At 35.8% G+C, this 13860-nt stretch overlaps 1 protein-coding gene across 6 annotated transcripts in view; it reads left to right on the top strand.

Annotated features, from left to right (window-relative positions):
- LOC106163080 (high affinity cAMP-specific and IBMX-insensitive 3',5'-cyclic phosphodiesterase 8B) overlaps positions 1 to 13860 on the top strand; it is a 71327-nt gene that overhangs the window by 10689 nt on the left and 46778 nt on the right. Inside the window, exon 1 of one of the 6 annotated variants that reach the window (XM_013540555.2) lies at positions 8186 to 8212. The exons of 3 other annotated variants lie outside the window; for them this stretch is intronic. In XM_013540555.2, coding sequence (XP_013396009.1) covers positions 8201 to 8212 — 12 coding nt within the window. In that variant the 5' untranslated portion in view covers positions 8186 to 8200. Of the gene's footprint in view, positions 1 to 8185; positions 8213 to 9549; positions 10220 to 12311; positions 12331 to 13860 lie in introns of those variants that run through there. 2 more of the 6 variants (XM_013540554.3, XM_087007164.1) reach the window with 2 other exon arrangements.

Genomic DNA, 13860 nt, shown 5'->3' with positions numbered 1-13860 from the left:
TGAAATGGACCAAAGATGCCATATTTTGTGAAAGCAAAATAAAAAGATACATGTAAGTGCTGTGGAACTGACAGAAGAGATTCTGAATATGGTAATACTTTGATCTTTTCAGTGGCATAAAATTGTCAATTTTTCAGATACAGAATGTTATAGTCACAAAAATTTCTATATAGCATATGTGGTGCTTTTAATCCACGGGATAGAACTAATTTTGTTGCTACCACTCAACAGGATTGTTCTAATTTTAAGAAATTCTGACTTTAAAAATACAGTATCTCTGCATGTTTTCACAATGTTTCCCCATTGAAAAGATCGAGTAATAATAGCATGCTTGATTGAATGTAATATAGGGACATTGTAGGTGAGGTTATGTTCTGTATTGTGAGGACAGGGTGTCACTACCATGGTAACCAGCAGAGATAATGTATTAGCAGATTCATGCCGATGGCTGTAGATGACTTTGACATTATTCATTATCAGGTTTAAGTGGATTTGATAGCTTAAGAGATTTCCCTATTCATATATCTAAATCAACACAAAAGATAATGGACACCGTCCACAAATATGAGATATATGTGTGTGTGTGTGTGTGTGTGTGTGTGTGTGTGCGTGTGTGTGTGTGTGTTTCAGAATGTGCTGTAATCAGGAAACATGAAAGTAGTTACTCAAATTAGTAAACTTTTTAAAATAAAGTGTGTGTGTGTGTCTGTGTGCGTGTGTGTGTCCAGGGGATTCCTCAGATTATGTACAAATTAGATCAGATTATAGTTGAATTATTTTACAGGTAACAGAAATCTGTTTTGCTTTAAAAGATTAGTTTCACTCTGAGAAAATGAAATAAGATATGAGTGGATGACAATTTTATAACATTTCCTGTAATGGATTTCTGTTTTGGGGAAATGTATTGATTTACTCTGAAAAGAGAATGACTCGCACAATAGTTGGTAGCAAACTAGAAGAGAAGGGTTTAGTTACATACACGGTGGAATGAAAATGTAGTTACATTTTTACAGTGCTCAGTATAGCTCAGTTATTTCTTGCTCATGTTACCAGACATTCATGTTTTATTACCCGTAGAACAATAGAACTGCTACATTGTGTGGACTAAGGCCACACTGATTTAATTTTATAGATGACATCCGCATCACATTAATTGTGGCCTGTTCTCTACCCCCAACAAAAAAAATCACATCTTTGGAACTTAATCTGGCACTGACTGCTGTCACCATCTGTGCCCACTCAAAATCCCACAAAAGCCTAGGTTTTCACAAATCTTGTTTATCTTGTACCTGCCGAATTTGTCATAAAACAAACCTTCTGCATGTGCGTATTGCTGCCAAATGTGGATGTAACGTTGGTGGCCATGTTGTCATCACAAGAAGATGGAGGTGTGATTGTAGATGGGTATGCAAGTGATATGAGGGGGATATCATGTTTGCTCAACGTACTATATGAGAGGCTGCATTGGACAAGTGACAGTCGTTCAGACAGCTTCAAGGACGTCCTATCTAAAGCGGCTCACTTGTTTCTTTTGCAACAAAGAGAGAAAAAAAAGAGAGAAAATGGTATTGTGGTAATTTGAGGTATACCATGGATTTAAAGTTGATGTTTAGGCCACACTTTTTTATTTTTATGGATGACATCCTGCGCGTGCACCGATTTTTGCCAGTTCTCCAAAAAAAAAAAAAAAAAAAAAATCCCCCCCCCCCCAGCCCCCAACGAAGTCGGTTGTCGCAAACGTCGTTATTGAATTTGCCAGGAAATGAGCTTTCTGCGCATGCGTATTATCGCCAAGTGGAAATGCGGCCGCTTTGCCGTCAAATTCATCTCTAGGATTACTTTCAAATTACACAACAATAAAAGTCATAAAGAGAACGGGCGCCGTCGTTTTGGATTGGTATGCCATTGATATTGGGCATGGAGATATAACCTTTTTATAATTGTGCGAGAGCTTGTCGGCGGCCAGCAATTATCGCCCGAAAAATTTCTGTGACATTCTGTACAAAGCAGCACATTAATACCAGGTTTCTGTAGCGAAAAAAGGGTTGACAAGGGCCTCGAGGTATTCGGTGGGCTGAAGGTCGGACAGGCCACCTGACAGTTTGGCTGCTTCGTGTGAGTTGAAGTAGACAAAATGGCATCGTCCGAAATGACCTTTTATAGATTTGGTAGTATTAGCATATCTTTGCATCATTTTTTAAACATTTCTGTGAAGTGTTCAAAATGCTTTAATATTCTGAGAATACAAATAAAGACACACTGTTTGATTGATATTTGTTTTATTAATTGCTATACCAACTAAATGCATGAAATAACCTTAAATAGATTTGGTAATATGAAGTATAGCTATTCATGACTTTTTTTTTTACATTTCTACGAAGTATTCACAATGCTTAAATATTTTGAGAGCATGGATAAAGACATATTGTTAGTTTGATACGTGTTTCTGTGGTAAAATTTGTGTTTCCAGCTGTGTACTGACAGCATTCCTTTACTTAAGCAGTATTTTTTTTTTTTTTGGACTGTTTTTTTTTTTTCGCCCTCTCGCACCGATTTTGGGGTACCCAGAGGATGTCATCCATAAAAATAAAAAAGTGTGGCCTTAGTATAAAGTAGATAACTATTGACCCTTTCGTGTTCTCAGCTCGCTTAAAGATGTGTTGTTTAAATTTGTTTGATGCACTGTTCTGTGCTTGGTTCATTGTGTGTTTCCAGCTTTGTGTTCCTTTGCCCGGCAGCATTTTTTTTTTTTTTGTTCTTGTGCATTAGTTTCGGGGTCTCCTGAGGATGTCATCCATAAAATGAAATCGGTCTGGCCTAATGTTGTTCTCAAGAGGATATATGACATTGCCTGTGAGATCGACTTCTGTGCTACAGGCACTGAATTGATTACAATCGACAGAGTGATGTGCTAGAGGTGATGAAACGTAAAATATGGTACGGAATATTGTGTAAAAGGCTGTAAACAGGTATTCAGATAGCATGTAATCCTGAAATATGTATGAGTGACATTATAAGAAACCCTAAACGATTCCTGGTAGTGACTTATGAGTAGCCTATTGGATAAATTTTGAGTAAGATCAAAATTGTGCTTCTGGTAAAAAGTGGAGTGATGAAACGTTAGAATAGTGTATATTAGTACATTTTAGTATAGTTGAAGGTAGTATTACAGGGGCCATTGTAAGGGTATATTTTCAGTAGTTCCAGTATAATTGGTGACATGATGGAACAGTAACCCAGGTAATCCTTGGCCCGTTTCACAATAATTTTTTTCATCAGACTAAACTCTCAAAGAAAAATCAATAAATGACAAATTGTGGTAAAGCAAATGGATGTTTTCACCTGTGGTCAAAGTGAATCCTTTTTTGCCAACGGCAGAACTCGTACATGCTAGCAACACTCCAGTCACATTACCTAATAAAATCATTATGAAGCCAAGGTGGTTCTGCCTTAGGTTATGGTTAATAACATGCTAAAATGAAAGGTAGGTCTTTGACTCAGCATCATGTTCTTATTCAATTAATAAATTTCTAGTTGATTGCAGACATTGTGATTGTGATTGATTACAACTAATTGATCCTTGTATAACATTTGCTTGGTATTCATACTTCGTATGGACTAGTCATAGGGAAGGGAGTCTGTGTTCCCCAGTGATTTGATAGGCCTAGATTGAAAAACCATAAAGAAATGTTGCCCAACTGATTATAAAAATCACTACATTAAAGGGGTTTACGTGACATTATATCCTTACAAATACTATGCCTGGGTCAAGATATAAAGAGTCAATATGAATCAAAGCCTTAAATTTACTGGTGTCAAATTTTGAAAAAAATCCCCAAAATGTCAAGTTAATTACTGGTATAGAAGATCATGAATATTGATTCAAACTGCTCTTTGAACTGTAGCCTCTTGGGGCATCCACAAATTTGACAGGTAATTGGCAGGTCTGACCCATAATTTCCATTTTTGCAATACTAATGGTAATAAGCAATCCGATAAAGCCTATCTAGTTTAACTTAATGTCATGGAACAAATTTGTAGGAATTGCATCCATTATTCATTGTATTTTGCAAGGCTTGATTATCAAATTATTGGGTAATTTATAAAGCATTTTAGGGAGCAAGGGTAGCAAAATTTCCATGACAAGTTTTTTTTAACCTGTGTCAAAAGAACTTTACTGCAGAGTCAAAACTTGGTAAACTTATAAATTTATTGAATCCATTGTATTGTAATGTCAAGAAATAAAACTTTAAAAAGATATCATAATGTGTAATTTTTCATCTGCCATGTCTCAAATGAATTTAATTTCCCTCAAGATCAGTTGTCTCCTAAATGAAAGATGAGTAAGAATTTAAGATGAGAAATTGAACAGTTTATTTAGAAAGGCACATTGGGCGTGAAAATCTGTCAGAAAATCAGATAATTATTCATAAGAATTCCATTCATATATTGATGTAAAATCCTGTAAATTTTTCCCATTAGCACTTTGTAAAGGATTATTAATTTCATGTTGTTAATGTATAACTTAACAATGGCATTTACAATAGTAGAAAAAAATACCCCTCTAATTACCCCTCTAATTTAATTCTGAGTACTTTGCATTATCACTCGGAAGAAGTAAAAAAAAGTCAAAGGGTTTATTCCCATAGACACCATTGGCATGCATACTTAGACCCAACTCCACAGAGATGCTGGCTGAATGCAATCAGTCTAACAGGTTTACACGACTACTCCTAGCATTGAGTAGAATACAGAAAAGCTGGTGATTATACGAGTACTTTGGAAACAAGAGGAGGCTAATCAGTCTGTTAATCTAATAACATTCAGCGAGGGTCCATGCAGAGCTGGATCAATCTTAATAGATTGATGTTGTCTATGGGAATGAGCCCATAGTTAATGACAAAAATCTCATGCCTAAATTACCTTGGGACCTGCTATATGTGATTGATGTGACCATTGCTTAGGAATGTGCTTTCACTGATTGTGTGATAACAGCTAACACAATGTATGACTACATGTACTGCAGCACAGGAAAATGCAGTAGACTAGTCAATGAAAACTATTCAAATCCTATAGAGAAAGAATACATATAAATCTTAATCCCATTTCTTATTATACACATATCAGAAAAATCATTTTTCATACTTAACTTCAAATATCATCATCTCTTCAGATCTTGCTTTCTATCATTTGATATCATTACTTTCAAGAATCACCATACTCACTTAATAGAAGGCAGCTTCTTATGGAAGAGTTTCATACAAGGTACTATCCCATTATCTTTTAATGGTAGCATCACTATTAGTCCGTACAGTGTTCTGAATAGTTAAGGGAATGTAAACAGGTAGATCAGATTTATGTTGATCAATATCAGTGATAGGATCCATGTACAAGATCACGATTGGTTGTTATAATCCCTGCTGCACTCTACTCTACTTTTAGAGTGCTGGTTACTCACAACATCAATTGATTAATTTCCCCAATGAAATGTTTCACTAGCTATGCATGAAAAAAGATGATTCTAAGGTTCTGAAAGATGAGCTTAGTTCATATCATAAAGCACCATATTGCAAGCTACTTGATTTGATAAATCTGTATTAGGATATGAAAATTTGTGAGTCCTAGTACCATATTCAGTATATGAGGATAGTAACCTTTTTATTAGAACTGAGATTGGTTTAATGTACATACTTAATGTGTTTATGTTTTTGAAGGTATCTATTCCTACGCACATCATATGTGGTTTAGATGTATTTTTATCAATGACAGCTAATAGGATAATGCCACATGTTAATATAAAACTTACTGAGTATTTACGAATCTGTGTATTTGCTCAACACAGGAGCTATGTCTATTTGAAAAATGATCTTTAATTGCAAAGAGGGCATCATTGGCATACAATACCCGAATTTTCAATTTTTTTATAACAAATGAAGTTAATAAGTTTTAAACATTGCATGGTAAGTCATTTTTAAAATGGTTATTTATTTCTTAAAACTGTATCTTAGTTTTGTGAACATGATAAATAACTAAAATTTACAAGAACACATAAATATGATGAATTTTCAAGTACACACACTGGACAATAGAAGTGTCACCCCCTGAATCAGAGTAATTAAAGTTCTTAACCTGAAGAGGCGGAATATAAGCAATGTCAGAATATCAATACAGTTGAATTGTTCAGTCAGAACCGTTTCTTTTGTGAAATTTGATGTTAATAAAATGATACCAGGAGCATATCATTCCACAGTCATTTATCTCCCCCAAAGTATTGGATCAGTAGGGGTGACACTTCTATTGTCCAGTGTGTGTAGGGTAGCCAAAGAGTAAAAAAAACACTTTTTTAAAATTTAAATCAAGGGTTTTCCCAGTGAACCATCCAGTCGTCATTTGGACAGCCGCAGGCATCACCGGATGGCCTTTATTTTAAAAGATGGCTGGATGCCCTACAGAGTTTGTGAAAAATGACCGCTTAGCATATCAGGAGGTCCACAGAGTCCTACGAAATACTCACAGAGTAATGTGATGTACCAAGCTTGTATGATGCATGCTAAAGCTTATAAGATACAGTAAAATGTTCTAATTAACTTTAAAAAACATAATGCATGCCGAATGCAGCAATGACAAGAGTGACCTACATTCGGTACAAAACAAGTGTATAAAACAAAGTCTAAGCAATCTTACCACCAAATTATAAATGCGGACAACTTCCAGATCTGTATATGTACAGCAGCCTGCAGCACTGATAGACAGGAAGGCAATTTTCATATTTGTTCAAGGGACTTCGTCTTCGGAAAATCGTGGGCAGGATATTGTTACATGTTATTTTGTACCCCCCCCCCCTCTCCTTTGAAATTTATTTTTTATGGAAGAAGGCAATTTTTCATATTAGTTCAAGGGGCTTCTCTCACAGAAGATCATCAGCAGGAGATCGTTACCGCTCTGAGTGAGACGATATTGCAATTTTCATATCTCAGCCAGAGATCATTCATAATCCAAGCGAGATGAGAAGGCAATTTTCATATTCATTCATGGGACTTCATTAGTGGGAGATTGTTTCCTTTTTTTTTTAATCCCCCACCCCCACATTGAAATTTATTTTTTATATATCTCCCCCCCCCCCCCAGAAATTTTGTAGGAAGTTACAGATGGTAATTTTGGACAGCCTGAACCCTCAATCCTGGGAAAAGCCCTTATTTAAATATATATTTCTGAGTTTATCTTCCCACTCTGATGCTGACATTGTATTCACATTTAGGCACTATTTACATTGAAAAATTGACCATTGAGAATAGGACAAAGTTACATATGGCAGATATTCAGTTAATTTGTTTCTCTGTGATTTACTGTTTAGTTCATTACAGTGAAATCAGGTTAAAGCTTTTTGCTGTTTGATGTATTAGAGTAGACAAAATTAAGAGAAAACGAGTATTTGATGAGTTTGTGCCATGTCATAATTGATGACATAATTCGATATAAGACCTGTCCAGATGCAATATTAATTTTACATGATATACTGCAGCCATCTATCACTGTGGAAAAGAATAGAAAAGATACAAAAGTAGGCAGGTATGCTTCATATGATTTCCATGAATATTACAGGTTACGCCTTATGTTAGGAAAATTTTATGTAACATTCACATGTCAGTACTAGTACACCAAGTGACCTTCAGAAATTATTTTGTTGAATTACTTATGACTTGCCTGTATAGTTTCAGCTATGGCAGTCATGCAAAATCAAAATCAACATTTTAACCCAAGTGTTATTGTTAGAATTCATAGCGCTTTGTAACGTGACTCAGCAAACAGATTTATTTTCATTACCCAGAGCTTCAAAGGTAACTTCTTTTTGAGGTTACAGAAGGAGCTGTATAATAGAATTAGAATTTAAAATGCAATGGGGCAGAAGAAGTGTCAACATGTTTTACATTGTTTTAAAAGCTTATGCACCACATTTGATCTCATATTATTTATGTAAAAAGAACTTTCCATTTTATATGTTGGCTATAGACTAAGTCAGCCGACTAATTAAGTCTCTGTGTACAGTTGTACATGTACACCCACAATAATACTTGTACATGTATTGATAAAGTACATAAACTGTTTGTGATCAACATGGTACATGTATATTCCACGGCTTTGAAAGGATTCTTTGGTGAAAATATGGCCTTGGTGTAGCAGCAGAAATAATTGAATTTGGATGTTTTTCAAGGTAAAATGTGGTTAATCTGTATAGCTGTCAACACAGGCTATGTGGTGGAGAATTTGATGAGCAACTTAAGGATTTAGATGTGAGAAGTTATCGGGAAATATTCAGTAGAAATAAGTCTCTGTAATAGTGTAGAAATTAAGAGTACCATGCATATGACTGCATAAAATGGTGGAGTAGATTACTAATTTAGGTGATATATATATATTAGTCCTTATGTTGGTATGTAATATACAGTAACCTAGGGTTTAAACAGAGAATGATATCTTTTTTTAGTAAAGTTTAAAAAAAGGAAAATAACCTGAGGCATTTTGTTCATTGAGCATGCATTGAAATCATTTTACTCATAAAGCAACCTGCCACTGTTTTGGATGATTGCATTGAAGATGTTGCTGTGGCAAAAGAATTAATAGATTAGGTCATGTAATCCTGACGTTAAGAAAATTGATGCCTTCTCAGAGGCTCACGCTGATGGCCATGTTGTTACTTGGATTCCCAGTTGACGCGATCGTTTGAGATACTGAATGATGGGATAATGCTGGTTCAGGAGAAAAGAAAAAAAGGGGAAATGAAAGAAATACACTGCAGACTTCCACTGTGTTATTTCTATTATTATAAAATGAGTTCACAAAACAGTTCTTTACAATGACAAATGGATGAGAGGAATGACTTAAGTATTATAAAGGATGAGTTTGGGTGCAAAGTACACTGTTATTTAGGGAAAAAATATTCGAAGAATTTATTACCGAAGATTGTATTGGAAAGAAGATATAAGGTGCACAATGAAAACAAGTCCAAATTTGAAATTTTTTTCCTCTTCTCTTTTTTCACTTTTTTGTGTATTAGCAGCACATTATAAGAAAGCAAAGAATGCAGCTCAGTATAAATTGCAGACATGTGCATGCATTTTCGTTACAGGATTGGTTGTTTACAATCTTTATTTCCACAGTAAGGTTGTACTTAATCTTCTGCAGCAGGGAAGTTAATATATACTGGTAGAAAACACTGATGCCCTTCTCTTGGGCAGGAGACTAAATCCCATGTTCCTTTAACTACAACTTAATCAATTATTGTGGCCTGTTAGATAAAATAGCTAGCACCTGGCAGGCAGAAACCTATGACGTCGGAGATTGATTGACCCAATGGATTGACGTAGGCTTGCAGCAACGCTTAAACAAACCTCTGAATAGACCTGCGCCCTTCAGTCAATATGAACAGCAAGTAGAACTGATTGGGAGCATTAGTTTGCTTAACTGCAGCTTTGGCTTGCCAGGGACACAAAACCCTTACATATAAGGATTAAATCTGCCTGTTGTTCATTACAGAATTGATTTGATTCATTAAATGGTTTGGGCTGTATTAAGACTTTCACCTTGATAGATCCACTGAGGTTTGCTTAGCTACTGGCAATTGCACAGGTAAACTGTAAATAGATAACGTGTAGATACCAAGCAGTCTTTCCCTTGCAAGCTGCTGCTCAGTCAGTGTATCAGCTGCTGCAATCACATGGCTTGGCCAGTCACCTCGCTGAGTGAGGACTATTAACATATGATTATATGGTGTCAACAGGGGTGAAGGTCACTTGACGTTAACTTTGAGTTGAAGCAACATTTCATTTGCTGGCGGAGGAAGGCACACTGCTGAGCATAGGCTTGCCATAGAGATTATTCCCAGCTGCTTGGAGGAAGTTGAGCTAGTGTACTGCGACTGTGAAAATAACACCAGAACAGCGCTGAGTTAACTTGCAATCTTTAAGTACTGTACCCAAGTCCTAGGAATCCCTGGGGCATGCAATATTAAGTGTCCAGTTGCGTTCACTGTATGTCAAATTACTAAACTGACAACCAGTCTGTGTATAGATGTAGATGGACACTGAGTTGATGGCCAAGACCACTTGACCAGTAAGGACATCACAAAAACTGAAGATGACAGTGCCAGCATACCCACACTGGGATTAGAATGTCTTGTTTCTGTTTGCCACAGAAGAAGCAAGTACAAGAGTACCGAGCAGTAAGTGTTATTCTCCTTAATGGGCCTCCTATAGACATCTTTTGGAGATCTTTTAAATTAAAAAAGATAATGCATTCCAGACGTATTAGGAAGGGGGGGGGGGGCATTAGTGTCACTTTATGTTCAGGAGCCACGCTGTGCACATGAAAACTTCTGTTCATTTGATGTTGCTTATATGTGATCTCTCTCCTTAGAATGTTGTTGCCTCACATAAGTAGGACATTCATATAGATACTCACATCCCTCCAGAGAAGGAGCATGTATTTTATGGACACATTCCCCTACATCTGGATATGGCAATGATGTGATGTGATAACAGGGGGACTTGTTTTGATACCATATCTTTTCATCTAGGTGATAATTGAAGAGCAAAGAGAAACGTAGATTGAAGTGGCACAATGCATTGCATGCTGATTTTCTCGTTACATGTATATTGAATACTTCTCTATGATGTAATATCTTAAACTGCTTCTAGTCATGCATCTGAAAGTTTTTTTGGGTCATTGGTCATGATTTTCATAAAAAGGCATTTTAGCTAAAAGATAAATTGATTGATTAGTTTCCATTGATTGATTTTTTTTATTAGTTTCCATTGATTGATTTTTTTTGCCTGGTGTGGACAGCTGAATTCATGGCTTACTATAAGGTTAGGCTGCCAAGTGCCTTGAAGTTGGGTTAAGTTTCTTACTTATTTTGCTCAACTTTTCTGCCTGATTTGGACTTGAAGTAGACAAATATTGTGTTGCAAAAGGGCAAACTGAGGCTAAATCAATGTTTTCCCTCCGAGGTTGACCTGTGGAAAGCGGGCAGAAGTGAGCAGAGTTCACTGTTAGGCCGATCATAGAAGTATTAATCTACTTCTTGGACAAATGAAATAATATGTTGTTAGGTAGATTACATAAAATCAGTAACTCACTCCTTTTGTCAAATTTGTTAAATTGATAGTATATTATTTGAAGTGTTACAAGATTTTGTTTCTTAAAAGTTCTCATAATAATGAAAAGCAAAAGAAAACTTTGATGATGTAGCACTGGCCGATTTGGGATTTAGGCTCCTCTGATATTGTTGTCTGGTCATTTGATATGATGCATTGCTGTTATTGATCTTTGAGAAAGGTGTCCTTGGAGGGATTTTAGACAAGGGTCATTAGTCAGGAAAGATAAACAGTGTATGGGCCATTAGTTCTGTTCTCCACTGCATACAGTTTAATCAAAATTAATCAAACATGCTATCATTATGCTTATTGTGGTGTTTTTGTTGTTATAAAGTCACCGTTGATAAAAATCAAAGTAATGAAGGGTTGTTGCAGGAAATGCCATTTGAGTAATAGTAAGCTGTGGGCCGTTGGTGAAAAAACATGAAATAGTCATGTCCAAATAATAGTAATCATATTTCCATCAGTGCATGTTCAACAAAGATGAACATCTCTTTAACATTAGATTTACAGTCTGTCACTTTTTGGGAAGGATTACAAGGAAAGTATTTCATAGGATAAAGTTCAATACAAATCAGGGGCGGATTGAGGCCGTCTTCTGGGTCTTCCGGAAGACGGTCAGATTTTCAAGTTTACATTAACAGGTATCTTATTTTTTCTGTCGGAAGACGGTCAGAAATGGAGGATGGATCAACAAAGATAATTTGGAAGACTGTCAGAAAATATCTCTGGATCCGCCCCTGCAAATTGTATAGTTTTGATCAGGTTGGAAGGCTTAGAGTGAATTTAAGTTCATTGTAGTTCATTCTGTTTTTTAATTTATTTATTTCACAGTAGGGGAGAAAGAACAACAGACAACAAAGAAAATATCTGTGCATTTTGCATAGTGCCTTTGGTCGCTGTACTGCTAGGGGTCCGAAGAAATTGTTATCAGTTATTGTGATCATACCAAGGGGTTTTGTGTCCATTCTGTTAGGAATAGAGGCTACAAGAGGAGAAAATGCTCCCTTAGACGGAAGTGTGTGATCAACACAATGCACTTTCCTGTAAGAAAAAAAGGGCATAAACATACATCCAGCCAGCTGAATAGAGGGCAAGTGTGTAGTAATGGAAGGCTTTATACTGCCATTCATATGATACTATGGTGCTGACGTCAAAGCCTGGCAAATAAAAAAAGGTGATATTATGCTCATGGGAAGTACTAAGGATTTTGTTTCCAGTTTCTGAACATAAGAGAAGACAGATGGATTGGACCATGTTCATTGCCCATTTTAAATCTTTGATCATAAACTTAGATTATGTATGTACAGAAGTAAACAAATTATGACAAAGTTATTTTTCACTTGAAAAAGAAGGAAAAGTAAACATATATATTATTAAGGAATTATTCTGCAGAAATGTATCAGTATGTGGATAGTCAGTTAAATGGAAAATTAGTGTAATCCGAATGTTTTTCCTCTAAATTTACATGATCAAAATGAACTATTGAATTAACTGTTTTGAAAACCTTTTGCAGCAAACTTCAACACGAGTGAAATGTAACCTTTGCAGGTTGTACAGGCTGTCCTTATTCAATTTGATAATTACTCAGTACATTTTTTTGTATATTTATATTTTATATTAGTTTAGTGCATTTACCTGTTTTCTGGAAAAGATGCTCTTATGAAACAGGACTTTGCTTTGTTAGCAAAATATCCTTCTTTTTGTTTTAATTCTAATAATGACTGTTACATGTCAAATCTATACAAAGCCCTTCCAAAATTCACTTGATATGGAGGTGTAACAGAAACCTCTTAGCCAAGGCTATGAGTAGATCTTCATTATAAGTAAAATGATATCCTTCATTTCCAAGATGGTGCAACTTGACAAAGCACTTTCAGATTTGAAGACGATGAAGCCAGCTGTGCCGCAACCTTGTGTACCAGACATAAATTTTTAGGAGAGACCTTTAGGGAGATGTTCAGTTCATTTTTCTGATTGCATGGAAATGAATGTCTGTGTAAAAATGCCTGGCTTAGCCCGTTTTATAGCTTCGATGGCTTGGGTAATTCTTAATCGTAGCTTGAGGAAAGAAACGAATGGGATTTTTCTGTGATACCTTCACTTTGAAGGTTTTTCATTGAAGCCTATTCAAAAAACTACATTTACATCAAAAGATCTGCCTACACAATTCAAAGTGAGGAAGATTGAAGTATTTTCTGTAAAGACAAGGGTCTTGTGATTTCAAACGTACGTCACTTGCCAAGTTTGCTGTCATAGGAGAAAATTTTAATTTTATGGATATTATAAATGTTTGCAGGTTAAAGTGTTTTGCTTAATACCACTCTTTGTGGCTGTATAACTATGATTTATGAGTGTAAAACATTATAATTTTCTCTTCAGTTGTCAGTAATGCAGCATGTTCACCAAGGGGTCACCCTCAAAACCATGATGCGTTGTGGCTTAACAGTTCACTGCCCTCTCATTGAAAGCTTGCCTTCACATGATAACACTTGGATCACAGTTTTACTAATCTGAATGCTGCAAGCAATCAGGCTTTGTAAGGGGATCCCTGGTACTAATAACTGAAAAGCCTTGCTGTGCAGCCATCACATTGTCAGAATTGTGAATGATTGGAATTGTGAATGAAATCACAGCTTACATCGTTATTAGTGATTCAGAAGTGGTTTAAATATTGTAATGTAGATATTCTCTGTGTCGTAGGTTA

Source organism: Lingula anatina, chromosome 1, assembly GCF_051362555.1.
Source record: "Lingula anatina isolate TDL-2025a chromosome 1, LinAna3.0, whole genome shotgun sequence".
Lineage (NCBI taxonomy): Eukaryota > Metazoa > Brachiopoda > Lingulata > Lingulida > Lingulidae > Lingula > Lingula anatina.
This window is presented reverse-complemented; position numbering and strand designations above follow the sequence as displayed.